Raw genomic sequence first — 16,887 nt, forward strand, 5'->3', positions numbered from 1 at the left:
CTGTCTTTTTGGTTGCTTGCATGGATCGCTATCTTGTTATAGCTTGTATGTATGTAGGATAGTGTTACGCAGAGTAGTCCGCACCGCATGTCGTAGCAGTAGTAGTCGATAATCCATAATGATACGCAGATGTCCCAACGCATCCGTCAGTCCGCCCTACAGTCCGTTGCGCCCGTCGAGCCCTTCGAGGCTGTCCCTGTAGATTTCCAATTCCTCGATGACGTTCGTCAACGCGTTCGTCTCCCACTTCGTGTAGACGAACCCGACGTAGAACATGGTCGTGGCGAGCCACGAGAGGAATATCGTCGCCACCACGAAGATGGGGTTTATCCAGGACTGAGGGAGCCACGCCGAGCCCAGGGCCATGAAGATGATGACGCTGGTGCAGCTCCCGAAGACAGTGAGCTGGGACCGACCGCGATGCTGCGCATATCGGTAGCGCGATGTGAGGGACGACAGCGTTCTATTGATGGAATCCGGTGACAGCGAGGGGTTGGGAATCGGCGGGGGAGTTAGCACGCTCCCTGGCTCAGCGGGTGCGGCGACATGTGTCTCTATGTCGCCGTTTTCGGGGCGTGAGATCTCGAAAGTCGCCTCCACGCCGAAGTGGTCCGAAAACGAGAAGTTCGCCCTGGGTATAGTCTGCGTGAAGACGACATTGGTATCCACACACTTGAGGATGGGGTTCCGGCCGCTCGGAGGAGAAATGCTTGGTTGACGATAGAAGATATAGTCTAGCCGTTTGCCTTGGTATTTGCGTGCGACGGGCTCTAAATGCTTGCCAGCGGAATAGGTATTAAGCGGCGAGTCCGCCGTGACACCGTACAGTCGGATTGCATCGTGTGGGGACGTGAGAGCGGGCGAAGGGCCAGCGAGTGTCTGTACAGGTGCGTTAGGGTGAGTCGCGACCCACGCGTCGGTGAGGCCGGCGTGTTCGCTGATGATCGCCATCGGCACGGAGCTTGGGATGCTGTTGAAGTCGCCCGCCGCTATGACATATCGCCCCACGTCAGCTGCTTGACGCGTGAGTTTCGCAAATTCCCAGGCGTTAACATAGCGGTGGGCTTGTTGGTGAATTGGACCTGAGTCACCGCCGGGTGCATACAGCTGTTGAGGCCGACGTCAGCGATCCACTTGTGACAAACAGAAGGAGGCGCGTACATGCGTGTCAAAGACTTGAACCTGTCCTAGGATGGGGTGCGCAATCAAGGCACTACCGGCTGCCTTGCCAACAAACCAGTCACCCTGTATAACGTCTATAGGAGAGCCGTTTAACGTGTACGAATGAATGGTGGTCGCGATTATGGGGAAGCGAGAGAGGATGGCCAAGCCGGCACCAAAAGCCCCACTACGGTGATGAATTCACGGTCAAACTCAGCGCCAAGCGAGAGCCACACACCACTCACCTGTAGAAGAACTTAGAGTATGGCAGACGCTTGGAGACTGCGGCGCGAATGAGCTCATAGTCTGCGAACACCCAGACTTCTTGGAGGGTGATGAGGTCGTAGTCTGACGCTACCAGCGCGTCCGCAATAGCAGAGATACGTTCTGCTCGGTTTTTCGAAACATACTTCAGCCCCCTGTTGCGATTCTGTCAGAATATAACAACCGGGTATGCTACTGAACTGACCAACAGTTGAAAGTGAACACACGGAGGCGGTCGTCGGACATGGCGGTTCTATGCAGGTCTGTCACGCAGGTGTGACGCCCGGGTCGCGTGAAAGCGTAACGCGTCTGAAACACGCGACCGTGACTACGAACCATGTTTTCTGCTCACACTGCTTCAGCTTTCGTTTTCACCGCAAGCTTACAGACATATATGCGTGAGTGAGACTTGGTCAATCTCTCGTCAGACATGGGCGACAACGAACACGCCTTGCGCGCGCATATTCGCAACCTATTACTGGACTATTGCCGTACACACCTCACGATCGACCATGTCAAGTTCACTCGACAGGCTGCATCGGAGGTCGGAAAATATTCCGTGTTATCAGTATTTACGCCTAACTGTATTGCAGCTACTCGCGGAAAGCCTGAATTACATCCCAACTCATGACCCCGCCTCTCTGTTACTCCCGACTGATCCCTTTGACTTTCTCGCAAAAAAGTGGCGTCTGGACAGCATAGAAGAGTATGAGGAGCATCCGGTAGTTAGCGCTGAGGCGTTGCAGTATGTGAAGCAAAAGCTGCCTCGCCCAGGGAAGCCCAAGAGCTCGACCATCTGGGATGAAGCCCAGGACGGTGAGTATATTCTCTCGTCAAGCTCGATGTACGAGGCTGACAAAGAAGCAGTTGATTATGAACGGTGGCTGTCGCGTAGACCGATGTCACCCGTGTTGACCGCGTATGCGCTGCGTGAGACGCCGAAGTTGGGTTCAAGAAGCGCTGCAGACATGGGTCCCAAGTCCCACACTGGCTTTCTTGACTCTTATGGTATACATCCTGTGAAGGTGGAAGACGATGAGGAACAGCCCCGACTAGATTTGGACGACGCATTGTGAGAAGGTCATATTGTGCATCTCTGTAATCATTTCTCAAACGTCTTCTTCAGGGACAATAAACCAAGCATGAATGCGGAGACATACGCTGCCGTGACTGAATCCATCAGATTCGCCGCTCGACAGCTCAACTCGCGTGATTCTGCTCCGGGTGACAATGCCTACGCCCGCGACTTCCTCAGAGCAGACTCCCCCATCCCGATGCCAGCTCAGCTTGATTCTCCTCCACTCTTCGCTAGAGACAGGTTACCAGGCCACAGACCAAATGCCTTGGTGTCATATCCCCATCCAGCGGGATTGAAGAGCATGTCAGACCTGCCTGCTTTGGTGCCCAAAGTCGAAATCAAGAAGGAGGATGAAGAAGAAGACTTGTACAAAGAGCATCTAATTGTTGTCAATGGTTGGCGTAAGTTGCATTCGCGAAATGAGAAGGCACCATAGCTCACAAGTCGTGCCCATCGGTATCTAGAAGCCTACAATGTGCCTTCTTCCCCGTCTAGGACACCCTCGTTGGGCGGCAGTTCCAGTGAGATCGACGAACTCTTTCCGCCTTCTCCGGAGAACACCCAGTTGTTTATTGAATCTCTGGCATCTGCTCAGATGGGTGAGTGCATATACGTGCGACGTAAACTTCCAAGCCGACTGTGACCCCAGATGAGTATGAGCTTCCGAGGTCGGAGAAGGTTGGGAGGGCGAGGGTTCGACCCAAGGTGATCGGTGAGGGTGAAAGGTAAGTCCGTTCATGTACGAACCGTAAGTGAAAACATTGAATGGGTGATCTTCAGTCTGGGTTCTTTCCTGGGCTCCTTACTCCAGCCGCATCAAGTGCGCAAGGAGCGTGCTCAGATCGTTACGACCCCAAAATCCTACCCTTCTTCGCCTCATACAACTATCACCATGTCGATGCTGGGTCAGCCACCTTCAGTACTCGAAGACGAGTTTAATATCGGAGACGCTGCACCTGACAACTTCAGAGGCTATATGTCAGATCCAGACCTGGAAGATATTGTAGGACGATTATGCGGCGGGGTTCCGGACGAGGACCTGACAGACGTGATCATCAGAGAGAAGATAGACGAGAAGTATTGCTTGCTGATGGATGGTACACTCCTGTTCACTTCTGCTAGTCTCTGCGGGCGTCGTCTTCCAACTGACTATGGTTGTCCGCACGACTGATAGTGCCAGAACTGCCGCCGCCAAACGTGCATCCTCCCAGCATTTTCCTGCCCAAGAAGTTGTCTGATTTGGTCGCTGTACCGGAACCCTTGATACCAAGTACCTCTCACGATAAACAGCCTTTTGAAGGACTCAGGAAGGCTAAGGGCCTTCGATCGCTTACAATGGAGCTGACCTGGATGTGAGTATTTTACTTACTCCCAGGCAAGGGCGATTTACAATCGACTTGCTCTCTCGTAGGCCGTTCAAGTACGGTCGCACAATTCCCACTGACGAGGACTGTGCGGGAGTCACGGATGCCAACAGTATCCGGGATGCAATCCTCAAGTGGATAGGTGATGATGAGACTCGAGCCGTAACAGAGCTTCAACGTCTACTTGAGGAAGCACTTTCTCTTGATACTGATCTTGACGCTGAGACTAGTTGCCCGCCCTCTATGCACGGATGGTGGGACGGTGGATCCGCGGCTGATGACCTCCGGTCTGGGGACTACATCACCAATAACATCATCTTGACAAGGATGGACCGACGGAAAGCCAACGGATTATCAGGTGATGCATTCGGCAATCTGTCCCAAGACGAGGATGCGAGTGTCGATGAAGTGGACCAACGGAAGAAGCGTGTCAAGTTCGACGATCATCATCGCACAGCTGATGGACCTGCTCACTATGGAGACGATTTGCACCAAGTGGACGACTCTGGGATCCTGATGGTGGAGCCGGATTGCGTCAACGGCAGCGACAATGTCTTTAGCCAACTTGCGCTCGGCGCGGAAGGCTTCGAGGGCGCGCTGGCGGATGGGGACCTTTTCCGGGACATCGATCCTATCCACCACATTGATCACGCTTCCGCTTCACCGCGGGCCCTGCGCTACTCACCAATGGTATCTGCTCGCTATAATGCACATTCTACTTACGAGGTTACTACCGCTGCTGTTGGCTTACCTGAGCAACATTACCACCATGAAGGCGAATTGTGGCCTGTGAATGACGCTGAAAACTCTGCTGCCTTCATGCCTCTGTCTTTTGATTCTGCCCATGTACCGATTGCTCCTCATACTCCAGAACCAGATGCTCCATCTCCACGTCGCTATGGATTTGCGCCTGATGTCGATCCAAGTCAACGGAATGTACTTATCTCTGCTGACGGTCGGGAATCACCTAATGTTTCCTCCACTACCTTGATCCAAGCTCCGGCACGCGGTATTTCGGGTTTCTCTCCAATGACATCGGCTAGGCAATCATTGGCGGACTTCTTGAAGTTTCGTGGAAAGTCCTTTGCTACGACGACCAATGCTGATCCACATTCCGCACTAAATGCTCAATTGTCGGTCCCTGCTGTGCATGACTCTGCTACCTCTCGCGATATTCCTGAAGAACTCCTTGACTCTCGCACACTTCGCCTTCATGATCATCGTACTCTACCCACTACCGTTCACCGGTACATGGCATCAATGGATTTCATCCAGAAGCGAGCCCTTGTTGTGGCTCTTTCCTCGTCGGAGTGCTTGGTCGACCTTACTGAGCGAGAACGGCTGGGCGATGTCGAACTCATTGTGGATCCAGACACGGCGATATTGTTCAGTACTCTTGCGGCTCTTCCTTCGGAACTCGACTCACTGATGATGAGGCTGACTCAACTTTCATGGCGATATATGCATCTTCTTGTTATCCTTGAAGCGTATCCTCCCTCCTCTTCATACAGGCATGATCATGACTCATCTACCGCTGCTCCTTACGCCTTCTCGCCTCCTGTCGTCAAAGCTGTCAAGAAGCTACGGCGAGATCTAAGCATTGCGGATGCATGTCGGTCGAAGTGTTCTATGTCTACTGTGCACTTCGCCTTTGCGAACACCGTCGAAGAAGCAGCCATGTTCACGCGAGTGTATGGAGACATCGCTCAGGACAGAGATGCTACAGGCGGAGCCATCTGGGGCGCGCGTGAGTGGCTTGACTTGGATGAACAAGATGTGCGTACCATTCCTTGTATTCCCATGTAACATTCGTGATTCTGGCGTATCAGGGAGAACTTGATTTAGCGGGCGTCGATGGTATGAATATGTTCGCTGCCTCGATAGTTCTATGCCAGATCAGCTTGGAAGACTTCTTGGATCAAACACCTGAGGAGAGGTTGGACTACTACGCAGCCTTGGTAGGCACCGAGAGGATCGTGAGTTCTATACTTTAGTGACCGCACCCGTCTGACTGAATGCCGAACTCAAGACGCGCTTCAACGAGGAGTTTACACGTCGTTCGGCGGCAATGGAACTTCATTCGTCGCCCCTCTCATCGGTACATGACCAATCCGACAGATTACCATTGGCAGAAGACTCATAGTAATGTCGCTCCATACAACGCATAGTACATTTCATTCCACTTAGGCATTCCGCTCAGTACTCACTCCACTTGTAACTCCCATAATTCATCGCTTCTCTCGTTTGAAGACAGCAATCCACCGTGCATCACAATCCGCGAGTTACCTTTGTCGTCTACCCAAGCTGTTGAACCAAGCCATCCTCTGCCTTCCGGGACGCTTAGAATGCTTTCGGAAGTTGCATTTGTAGCAGTCACTTCCGCCTTCTTCCAAGCCCATCCATCTGTCACACCGTCGGCTTTCTGTTTCGTGAGCAGCCATACATCGTGCCAGAATGTACCGGCACCGGCATGCCCCAGGGTACTCGCGTCCCTTTCTCCGTGAAAGAGTAATGCGACGGCGTCTACTAATGAAGGCGAGGTCGATTGAAATGGCGCAAAGCCATGAACAGAGCGGGACCCGGGGCTGCCGTGCTCGGAATCTGCTTTGGGCTGCACGGTAAACCATTTATCTTCTTCAATGGAATAGACGTCAAGGCTCCCCGCTTCGGAAGGCAGTTCATAGCCGCTGAAACCTGTCACGAGTATTGGACGTATCCCAACGGTGGAAATATACTATACACTCACCCCCGTATCGGACTAAAACCACCCCCCCTTGGTTCGGCGAAGCCATGGCAAGAGAAGTGCCTCCGCGCACAGGATCTGGGGCTGGCGCAAGAGATTTCCAGGTGCGAGTGGCGATATCGAAAGAATCCAATGCACTAAGCCTCCCAGTCGTCGGACATCCTGCGTGGATGTAGATTTTTCCCTGCGGTTTCGATATTTAGCTTTAGCTTCCCTGAGCATTCAGAGAGAGAAAGCCGTACCGCATAAGTAACTGCGGTATGAAAGCTGCGTGATTCTGGAGCTTGTTCCTCGTTCACAGCAGGTATCCTCTGCCAGTTAATCACTGTAGAGGTTTCATCATCCTTTATCTCACTGCGCCAGATCCCGACCTGCGCTTTGTCGGGGGGAGCCATGTCTACTCCTCCACGCCCTCCCCACAGGTATAATGATTGACCATCACAGACAATCGTCGCTCCAACTCTGGCATCTGGGATACCAGACGTAGCATCCTTGGCAGCGTTCGAAGCGGGACTGAGTGTCCGCCATCCTCGATGTGCGATCTGAGAAGAGCGATCCTTCAGATCGAACAGATGCACGGATCCCTTGACTATCCCTTCTTGTCCATCGGTGCAGGAGTCAACGGGCGTGCGAGGCTTTAGTTCACCCCCATAAACAACGACGACGCCCGATTTTGTTACTGATACGGAATGAGACGACCTAGCAATCCAAGGCGTTTTGGATAGCAGAGACCAGCGTGCGACGGGCATTGATGATGATTGGTGTGCAGTGAGAGTCAGCTATCCATGCTATCCCGGGCACCACCACCACCACCACCACCACCAGCAGGAATACCTCTCCATTTCTTGGCGTGCCAAGACAGACTGCATACATAGACACAGTCCAAAGTTCGCACTGACATGACAGCACAACCCACATGACTCTTAGTCGCAGAGAATGGCATGACAGCATTAATATCTACACTGATAAGTAGGCCTCTATCATTACAAGCGAGAGGAGCTGTGGTGGGTGTCGTGAGTGGGACTATCGTCCTGTCAGACGAATCTCTAGCCACCGGAGAGGCGGAAAGGCCACTGCCGAGAACGCGGCCGCAAGCTATCCGGAAGAATATCATCAATTACCAACGATGCAGGGCAGAAGTGTAAACAACTTACTTCGAAGCCGAGATCTGCACCATACCCATCGGCTCCAGCCTTAACGCCAAGTGGCCCAGTATACCAAACCTAAGGAAGTCGCCTGTTAGCCTCATCGTTGTTGTTTGCTGATAATAGATCCGCACCTGAGACATTCCAACAACGGCACCCGCGATACCGCAGCAAGCAGCAAGAACTCCAGCAACGCCCACTGGGAGCCTGGCAAACGAATAAGCGATAAACACCTCAGTAACAGGCTCTGCATATACTCACTTGCTGGGAGTGTCCCAGTCGTCCAGGTTATACCCACCGAGGGGACCATTTTTCCGCCTGAAAATGAAGTGCTCTTCCGCGACAATGACAACCAAGAAAGCGGTCCAGTAGCTCAAAATGCTCAAGAAGTTGGACAAGATAGCATCGAAGTGCTCGCGGCCAGCAACTCCAGCAACCGTGTACGCAACAAATGAGAACAGCACCCAGAAGAACCGGGGTACCATCGCGAACGGTCTTCCCAGCGATTGGATAGACAATCCAGCAGAGTAGGTGTTGGGGATGTTGTTCGCACTATATGTGAAATCATTGCCAATAAAGACAACGGCGCCACCCGATATCGAGGAGAATCGACGTACACAACAGAGAAGGCAAGGAGAACGAGGATGAATTTTCCTCCACCCTTCCATGGGGAGAGAACTTTGGACAGAAGAGCGCTTGTATCCCCCGATGTAATAGCGTCCGCATACGAAGGATCACTGATGGTCATCAACGAAGCTCCGAGAATTTCTACGAAGGCGATCGGGATGAAGAGCCCAAAGAACGTGAGCACAAACACTTTAGCACTAGGGGTGTCGGCCGGCAATTTGCAGTTGTAGTCGGCTGCAACGGGGGCCCACTGCGTACAGAGAATTAGTCCTATGGTAACGAGTCGAGAACTAGAACACACCCCGGTAACTGATCCGAAGACAATGCTGCCAAAAGTCAGAATGTCGGCAGAAAGCGCTCTGCCAGTAGCTTCAAATGGTTTCTGCGCATTGATGTTAAATCCCGCACGGCCCCCCAGGCCCCACAAGAAAAGCATCACGAGGAAAATGACCATCCATGCATAGCGTTCATAATAATGAACCATCTGGTAGCCGATGAAGCAGGGGATCAGACTGCACAGACCGACGATGATGATGCCGACTACCAGAGGAAGGGTACCAGGATTTATGGAGGCCAATGTCTCCCCACCCAGAATGACTGCTGTGACAGCAAAACCAAGTCTATGCAAATGGTAATAAGCCTTCACTCATCTAGAAGCACATCCGGTAAGTGGAGACCTACTGTGTAAGGACATTGAGCACGGCGTAGAGTGTTCCACCAACGTAACCGGAACTGAATCGGGTTATAATCATAGTCCGTAAGCCAGTTTTTGGCCCGAGAGTGCTAATGAACGCGGTAGCCAATGCGCCCAGGGCTCCAAAACATAAAATAGTGGCGATGGCATGACTGGAGCAAGAAAATATGAGATGGAAATCAACTCAGAGACAGGGGAAAAAAGAATACGAACGGTAGAGTGAGACTGTAATATTCTTGGGCAAGGACGCCGATGGGGATGGTGGTCAAGACGCAATTGACAGACCTGAAATCCGCTCAAGCTCGTCACTGGCGCTAGCTCGTCTTAGGATCATACTGACCACCACATCAGAAGACTGCCCAGCGATTTCAGCATTTCTTTCCTTCGTTCATCTAGCAGCACAGTCGCACGTACTTGTTCCATGAGTTTTTGTTCTCTCTCTGATCCTCCGGGACACGCTCGACGCCTCTCGCCTCGACACCGCTGGCGAACATGCGCTCGAGGATGGGTCCAAGCCGGCCATATCGTTTCACCAAGACGACACCGGGATCGTCCTCCTTGACGGGGATAACAACATCTTCCTTGTCGTCGACGAATCCTTTCTCCCGGTCATTTTCCGAGGTATAGCTCGCCGACATAGCACACCCGGGGGAGGAGAAAGGTAAGGACAGCGTCGTGTGCCATCCCAACTACATATGTGTTTTGATCAAGTTTTTGACGGAAGTGAATCTTGGTTTATTCTTATCTCGGCGGTGCCGAGACTCTTCAAACCGGGGAAACGCGTGGCTACTACGTAGTACAGCCATGTGCATGTGTGCCTGTCGGTTGCGCAGCAATCTAGTACTTATCGCCATGATTGCGGACTACATAGTAGTAGAATGACACTCGACCTGAATTTTGGATAGTTCAACCGACACAGAAACTCCCAGCGAGACCTTCACCGGTGCTCGAGGGCAATAAATTATGCAGTTACGCACGTCCAGACAGCAATGCAGATGATCTACAATAAGGTCCGAGAACTCAAGGGACATGGACGTGCACGTCTATACAGGTGGCTTGTTGTCCTTTTGAGCTGCAGTCATCATCAGTACGCACAAGCTTCACGCGATGACAAGGGAGATATCGCTCACCCATGGTTATCCGATCACCTAGAGACAAGGCGATTCCTTGCGTCTTACTTCGTATCCGGACGTGACCAGTGATGCTGCCTGCCTCAGTTCGTTCCACACTGAGATTTGCCAGAGCATCCTCGCCTGCATGGCGGTCAGTATCTCACACGGATCGGCAAGATCAGAGTTACTCACCGAAGAGACTTCGGGCATACATATTCGCCGACAAGAAATCACAGTCGCCGGAGACAGCTCCCTCCGGTGTGAGGCAAGACATGTTCGTCGCTTTCATGACATGCTGCAAGTATTCTCGCGGATCGCTGGGTGCACCATGTCATGAGAAACCTCAGTATCACATACCGACAATGAGTGACGTACGAAATTGATGTTGTGACGTTCACCCGGTTCTCCCACTCGAATTCTGTCCACATGCTGCGGAACTGGACGGGAAGTCTTAGTGAAATGCGACGTTCAAGGAGAATGGCCCGGACTCACTTGTGCTTCTGTGCAATACGCAGGCTTGATGTAATCCATGATGTCAATGTGAATGTCGTTCAAAATCACGCATTGCTCCGACATCCCAGGTCCCTCCCACAAGATGCTGCCGAAGATGACACCGGTCTCTGTCGACGATACCTAGGACGACGTTTGAGTGATCGGCTAGAAGGCAGGAGAAGAACACACCTTGATGGTGGCTTTGATGCTTTGGAAGCTGTTAGGTGCAACAGTGTATACTGTTGGCCGTTCGACGAGCTTTAAATCACCCAGAGTGGCAAAGTCTAAGCAGAGATTCTGCAGAGTGTTCGGCGTCTGATTGACCAACAACACATCTGAAGAAATTGTGAGCTAGTATAGACGAGTATCGTACACGTAGTTATACACACCCAGGAGAATATCAAAGCCTTGCACTTTGACATATGCTTCCGCGTATATGGGATCAGAAAATCCTGAGACAAAATATGAGAACGCATCTCGAAGTATTATGACCGCACAACGTACCAGTAAGCTGGCATATGCGGGATAGATTAGAGATAAAGTCTTCCGGCACCTCACCCGCACCAGTCGCCCGGCCGACGTCTTCGAGATCCTGGGACAGCACTCAGATATAATACTGTCCAGACCCTTTGACAATTGCTCACATCAAAGACCTCCTCCACAGGCTTCTTGGAGAACTGGCGGAAAGTGAGCAAATCGTCCACCTGAACAATCTTCTCCTTCGCGCTCTCTTGCTCTCTTTTCTCTGCAGCCTTTTTCTGTGGATTCAGGGTTCGTTTGGCGTTGGAAGATCAATAATGGTGGAAACCAAGATACGCGTACATACCTCCTGCGCAGACACCATCTTCGAGTAGGCGGCCTTTGTGTTTTTTAGGAAGATGTCGTGAACAGCTGGCTCATTCTCTAACTCGCTCAGGGTTTGGATGCAGTTCATGATCCGCTCGCTCGAGTCCTCGTCAATTGGAACTGTCACGAACTTGGATTGCCCAACGCGGATGATAGAGGCCATGATGAGCATAGCCTGAAAATAGGACGTTGTCAGCTCATACTCTCTGACGTCTGTAGAGACTTACTTCTGCTTGGAGAGCATTGGACTTTCTCTGATCGCTCGAGAGTTCACTGTATCGCAGAACGAGCTTGGTCAATGCCGATGATAGCACAGATCCCGTGAAGAAGTCGCCGCCGAGAATCAAGGCTGTTTTCCGAGCGTGAGCAAGTCATCAATCCAGAGTCTGAACTTCGAAGACTCACTTCGCAAGGGTGGTTTCGCAGCCGCCTTCACCGCTTCCAGCCTCGCATTAGACATACTTGTGAACGCTGTCTCAGTCGCGTATGTGCCATCAGCTAACACCCTAGGCTTTCCGCTGTCTGTTTTCGGCTGCGGCTCCTCCTTCTTCTCGTCTTCGTCTGCCGACTCCTCCAGCAGCCGCTGCTCTGACGCCAATATGGGAATCTCCCCAAGAACCTTCCGGAGCTCACGGAAAATATCTTGAATCTCAGAAATATGTTCGGCATACTCCCCGAGGATCCACAGCACACCGCGGTAGACCTTACCCGACTTGATTTCGCTCATCGTCTGCATGAGTTTTTCGCAGATGGTACGACGTAATGGCGGGAACTTCTCCACCACTTCCCTGTAATGGACTTGTCAGCGACCATGCGGTCTCCGTAACACAGATGCTCGCACCGCACGAATGCGACGACGTCGAGTGCAGACGGGTTGTTGGAGTCTCCGAGGAAATCCATCAATGCATGCACCACGCTCGCAGCAACCTCAGAGAACTTCACCGCGCAAACGTGGATGGACTGAATGAGGAGTTGCCGGTACTCTGGAGCCTGCGGGAGGGTGTTAAACGACCATAGCTAGTGCGCTTGCATACATACTTTCTCAAAGTCCTGCTCCTGTGTTTTCTGCAACTGTTTCTTGAAGAATAGCACCACTTCCTCCACATTTCTGCTCGAAATCATACTGAGCACAATGCTGATTGCCTTACGGCGGACCTCCAGATCGGGACTACTTGTTCAGTGAGTTCAGTGAGTTCAATGATCACGCCAATCCTACTCCAGAAGGTAACTTACCTAGACAAAATCTGGAGAACGTCCATGATGAGCGAGTCCAACACATGACCGTGCTTGGAACGCAGGGTGTCGAGACGGTCAAGGACGATGAGTTTCGCGTTGTTATCCGACTCCTTGGTGATGAGGTTGATATAACATGAAGCGGCAGCTGCGAGAGCTTGAGATGCCGAACGGGACTAGACGAACTCGAGAAACACACCTTTGACCGCTGCAGGATTCTGCGTCAATGACGTTAGGGTGGTTGCTGCATCGTACTTTACAGCATGCGAAGGCGCATTCAGAAGCTCAGATATCAACAAGATGTACTTCGCCTGTATGGCACGCGTCATCGACAGAGACCGCATGAGACATTCACCAAGTCACGTACTCTGTGCTTGCTGTCCTTCTTGCAGTCTAGCCTGATCACCTCAATAATGCTCATCTGAAGGAGCTCGTCCATGTTCGGGATCTGGTCGAACACCTGCAGGATGTACTCCACCGCTTTTGGCATCGCGCAGTTCGCGAGGAACACGAACGCGTTGCGCTTGCACGTCGCGTCCGACTCAGCGGCGAGAAACGTCTGCATGAGCTCCGGTGCGTCCGGGACGAGGTGCTCGAACTCGCGGTATATCGTGTAGATGGCGAAGACGGCGTTCTTGCGGACGTACGAGTGTCGGTGCTCCAGGCAGGAGCGGCAGGTCGGGATGAGGGGTTCAAGAAGCTCCCCATCTCTTGAGATCTTCTGGAGGAAGCGAAGGGTCGCGCCCCGGATGTACTCGTTCGGGTGTTGCTGTACGTGTGGTTATTAGACTCCCGAGAAGTGCGTCGCTCGCGGTGAGTACTTACTAGGTCATTCCGAATGGCGTTACTGCACAGACCGTCAGCGAGCAGCACATACAAGAAAATGACGGTGACATACACCACAAGAATCATCTCCTGCTTTAGCTTCCCGTTCTCGTCGTACTTCGGACACACCTCCCAGTAGAAGTGCAAGAGCTTCTTCAGCGCCTTGTTCCGTGTGGGCATTACATATTGAATAATTGGCATAAGCAGTTGGGGCTGTATGCATGACGGCTCAGTAATGGATAAAGCCGCAGACAAACATCGAGCACACACTTGAGGGTTTCCATTTATTGTCGAGACGATGATCTTGCGCAACGTGTCGAGTTTAACCTCATCTGAACCCTTCTGCAGCGCCGTGCGGAGGTCTTGGGTCGAAGGTGTCTCTGAGCTGTCCTCGAAGACTATAGTGTAGCAAGACGCGTCCGCGGAAGCCATTTTCGGGGAAGTAAATTAGTAGAGAGTCTTCTGGAGGGAAGGCGTGAACGTAGAGTATGATTGCTACATTTGGCAAGTACACGTGTGACGGACAGCGTTTCACGACCGTGACTTTGGTTCTTAGAAAACAAAACGATACTCTACTGGCCGGTCATGGCAAATATATAGACGCGTGGCAAGGTGTATAAGGTGTCCGCATTATACCACTGGTGATAACATTGGTAGTTTTCGGGCCGCGGAAATGTGGTGGAAACATCGGAATGGCTCTAAAGTGTCCCATTCCACAGTAAATACAGCAAAGGTAGCGATGGGAAACACATTCGTACAAACTAGCATCACGTTGGTAACCCAAGGGTAGCTCTCTGCAAAGGGATTAGACGCACTCAACACAAAGGCGACGCAACAGACGAACCAGCTGAATGATGTTGTCTCGTTGCGCGTACGGCAATTGATAGATCTCCTCGCGACTCATGGAAATCACTTTCATGATAAGTGCCTAAACCCACGCAGCGGAAGTCAACACAAACGCGGAACACCCGGAAATGACGGGATTAAACGGTACTGCTAACACGCACGCACCTTCTGGTCATCAGGTATGTTCGCTAGTGCATCGGGTATCATGGCAGTAGGTGCAGTCGGAGGTGGTGCCGAATATGCAGGTGGTTGGTGCGACGAGGACGCGTAAGAATTCGGCGTAGTGTTGTGTGCTGGATACGATGGTGGTGCGTAGGCCGAAGGCTGAGGTTGCGGGGGATATGTCGGCGTGACGCTGCGCTGAGGCGGCTGTACAGCCAGATGAGGGGGAATGGCGGTTGCTGCCGTAGGTACAGGTGGGGCGGTTTGTTGGGCTGCGGGGGTAGCTGCTGGTAGTGTGCCGTACGCAGACAAAGTTTTCTGTGATGACGGTGAGCACCATGGCTAAGCCAAGAGATTTCCGAAAATATTTCTATAGTTATTCGATTCGGAGATGACAAGGTGGCCGACTTCGTGCCACTGAACGCACCTGTACGACTTCCATGTTCACTGCGTTTATGTTCACCATGACAGCCATAAGTGCAAACGCAATCTGAGGTTGGCTATTCAAGATGATCCGTGCCTGGTCTGGTGTAGTCTTCTGCAAATCAAGTACACATGAAGTTCACCCATGGTGCGGAACGAAGCACGCACTTTTAGCTGGAGAAGAAGTTCAAGGAGGTCATCTTCTTGTAGGGCTTGTGCAGACATTTTTGGAATATCCAGCACGTTGAAGGTGTCCTGGGCTAGGTGTATCGAGGTTTTCGTACAATGCTTCAGAGTTAGATGCCAGAGTCGTGTCCGACGTCGCTGTCGCTGAGTATCCACAGCTGTAGATCTCCAGATCTCAACTTATTTAAGGATAACTTTCACGTGACAGTACCTATCTCATGAGAAGCTCGGACCTGCTCGGACACGAGTTCTATTAGTCTCGGAACCAGCCGTTCTGTCAGTGCGGGCCCCCAATCGGAGAGCGAAAAACACCTGCACAGCCCGCAGACAGAACGTCTGGTGAAATTCGTATAGGCGGGGGGGGGATTGTCACATTCACGTGATCTTGACGCGTCTTTCTGCACGTCAGGCGTGTCGCGCGTCGCGTCTAGAGATGTAGGTAGCAGGTACCATGTCGTAGTACACAATATACCCGGACCTTCTGCATGATACCCGGACTTGCTACACCAGAGTCCTATGAGTTCTGAAAACCTCTATACCCTATTATCAGAGCTTAATGCTGGAGATCCCGTGCAGGATGATGAAGAACTTGACGACCCGGACTGGGATGAGCATAGTGCGGACTCATCTGATGACGAAGACGAAGACACTGACAATACACCTGGGCGCCAACGAGAGCCGAGTGATCCACCGCACAAGATTCGCACACGCAACTTCAAGGACATAGAAGCAGAATATGTATGAGGGGAAGATGTATCGTGATTGCTACAGACACTACACAGAAGACGCGTACTACTACACATCGCCCGTAGGACACGTCGCCCTGACGCGCTGGTCACGAAGTGTGACAATCCCCCCCCCGCCTATACGAATTTCACCAGACGTTCTAGGTGGTAGCTGTGCATCTCTTTTTCGCTCTCCGCTGTCAGTTTCACGTGATGCCCTGCTACCACCGAACGTCTGGTTCCGAGACTAGAGTTCTATATATTTCTACAGTAGTATCCTTGATTGCTACGAATTACAAACGAGAAGAAGAGGTATCACTGCCAGAGATAAGGGGTAATCGACAGATCCCCGACCAGAGTCTCACTTCGCCCGATGTCCGTGGTAGAGAAGGAAGGACCTAGCGATGCTTACGCCGCAATAAGGCCGGCCAGCTTGCCTTCCTGGTCGAGGCTGGTGACGCTGTCGCATCCACCAATGAACTTCTCGTCTGTGTATCAAGTATGAGCTGCATGAATCGAGATGTCGGTAAGAGACAGTGCGCACTGATGAAGATGTTAGGCACGGTCCTCTGGCCAGTCTTCTCCAGCAGGTACTGCTGGATGGCACTGCCCTCCTCTCCTAGCAAGTCAAGCCTGAGACGCGATGAAATGAGACTTGATAGCATATCTGTGTGGAAGAATCTGTCTACTCACTCATGAATCTTGGTGGGAACGTCGGGGAACTTGGCAGCGAAGAGCGCCTTCGCACGCTTGCAGTACGGGCAGTAGCTCTTAGAGAAGATGGCGATCTTGTTGTCCAAGATGGTGGTCTAGATAGACAGGATGAATCAGTCAAGCATGAGCAACGTAGGCACGGCGCACGGTGCATACCTCAACGACGTCTTTGGCAGCCATGAGGATACGCTGGTGTCGAGAGGGATTGGAAGAAGACGGTGAATCCGTGTTAGAAGGAGGGACTCAG

General features: G+C 52.0%; 7 protein-coding genes across 7 annotated transcripts; 2 read left to right on the forward strand and 5 right to left on the reverse strand.

Moving 5' to 3' along the window:
* Positions 1–156: 156 nt before the first annotated feature.
* Positions 157–1,671, reverse strand: SCP_0103380 (Inositol phosphosphingolipid phospholipase C; the record flags this gene model as incomplete). The annotated part of the gene is made up of 4 exons (XM_027752575.1): positions 157–1,107; positions 1,162–1,348; positions 1,407–1,580; positions 1,631–1,671. 4 exons carry the CDS (start codon positions 1,669–1,671, stop codon positions 157–159), a joined length of 1,353 nt encoding a protein of 450 aa, XP_027608376.1.
* Positions 1,672–1,855: 184 nt separating this feature from the next.
* On the forward strand, positions 1,856–6,010 carry SCP_0103390 (hypothetical protein; the record flags this gene model as incomplete). The annotated part of the gene is made up of 11 exons (XM_027752576.1): positions 1,856–1,969; positions 2,019–2,241; positions 2,293–2,497; positions 2,552–2,904; positions 2,968–3,102; positions 3,153–3,228; positions 3,284–3,600; positions 3,678–3,855; positions 3,915–5,643; positions 5,697–5,843; positions 5,897–6,010. The coding sequence occupies 11 exons, from the start codon at positions 1,856–1,858 to the stop codon at positions 6,008–6,010; spliced, it is 3,591 nt and encodes a 1,196-aa protein (XP_027608377.1).
* A 60-nt stretch (positions 6,011–6,070) lies between these two features.
* Positions 6,071–7,359, reverse strand: SCP_0103400 (hypothetical protein; the record flags this gene model as incomplete). Its single annotated transcript, XM_027752577.1, has 3 exons — positions 6,071–6,561; positions 6,614–6,794; positions 6,853–7,359. The coding sequence occupies 3 exons, from the start codon at positions 7,357–7,359 to the stop codon at positions 6,071–6,073; spliced, it is 1,179 nt and encodes a 392-aa protein (XP_027608378.1).
* A 274-nt stretch (positions 7,360–7,633) lies between these two features.
* On the reverse strand, positions 7,634–14,016 carry SCP_0103410 (Coatomer subunit beta; the record flags this gene model as incomplete). The annotated part of the gene is made up of 30 exons (XM_027752578.1): positions 7,634–7,705; positions 7,765–7,833; positions 7,890–7,962; positions 8,017–8,307; positions 8,373–8,632; positions 8,684–9,002; positions 9,064–9,228; positions 9,290–9,361; positions 9,417–9,431; positions 9,491–9,765; positions 10,126–10,148; positions 10,207–10,329; positions 10,381–10,505; positions 10,564–10,625; positions 10,681–10,821; positions 10,870–11,015; positions 11,070–11,132; positions 11,185–11,272; positions 11,325–11,438; positions 11,507–11,701; positions 11,754–11,875; positions 11,932–12,314; positions 12,368–12,516; positions 12,565–12,694; positions 12,760–12,907; positions 12,959–13,070; positions 13,127–13,528; positions 13,585–13,606; positions 13,658–13,797; positions 13,855–14,016. The coding sequence occupies 30 exons, from the start codon at positions 14,014–14,016 to the stop codon at positions 7,634–7,636; spliced, it is 4,461 nt and encodes a 1,486-aa protein (XP_027608379.1).
* Positions 14,017–14,351: 335 nt separating this feature from the next.
* On the reverse strand, positions 14,352–15,240 carry SCP_0103420 (hypothetical protein; the record flags this gene model as incomplete). Its single annotated transcript, XM_027752579.1, has 5 exons — positions 14,352–14,378; positions 14,429–14,512; positions 14,596–14,910; positions 15,020–15,130; positions 15,184–15,240. The coding sequence occupies 5 exons, from the start codon at positions 15,238–15,240 to the stop codon at positions 14,352–14,354; spliced, it is 594 nt and encodes a 197-aa protein (XP_027608380.1).
* A 477-nt stretch (positions 15,241–15,717) lies between these two features.
* On the forward strand, positions 15,718–15,945 carry SCP_0103430 (hypothetical protein; the record flags this gene model as incomplete). The annotated part of the gene is made up of 1 exon (XM_027752580.1): positions 15,718–15,945. One exon carries the CDS (start codon positions 15,718–15,720, stop codon positions 15,943–15,945), a length of 228 nt encoding a protein of 75 aa, XP_027608381.1.
* Positions 15,946–16,334: 389 nt separating this feature from the next.
* SCP_0103440 (Glutaredoxin-1) lies at positions 16,335–16,820 on the reverse strand (the record flags this gene model as incomplete). The annotated part of the gene is made up of 4 exons (XM_027752581.1): positions 16,335–16,414; positions 16,471–16,559; positions 16,620–16,735; positions 16,797–16,820. 4 exons carry the CDS (start codon positions 16,818–16,820, stop codon positions 16,335–16,337), a joined length of 309 nt encoding a protein of 102 aa, XP_027608382.1.
* Positions 16,821–16,887: the final 67 nt, after the last annotated feature.

Source organism: Sparassis crispa, assembly GCF_003851025.1.
Source record: "Sparassis crispa DNA, contig_000000F, whole genome shotgun sequence".
Lineage (NCBI taxonomy): Eukaryota > Fungi > Basidiomycota > Agaricomycetes > Polyporales > Sparassidaceae > Sparassis > Sparassis crispa.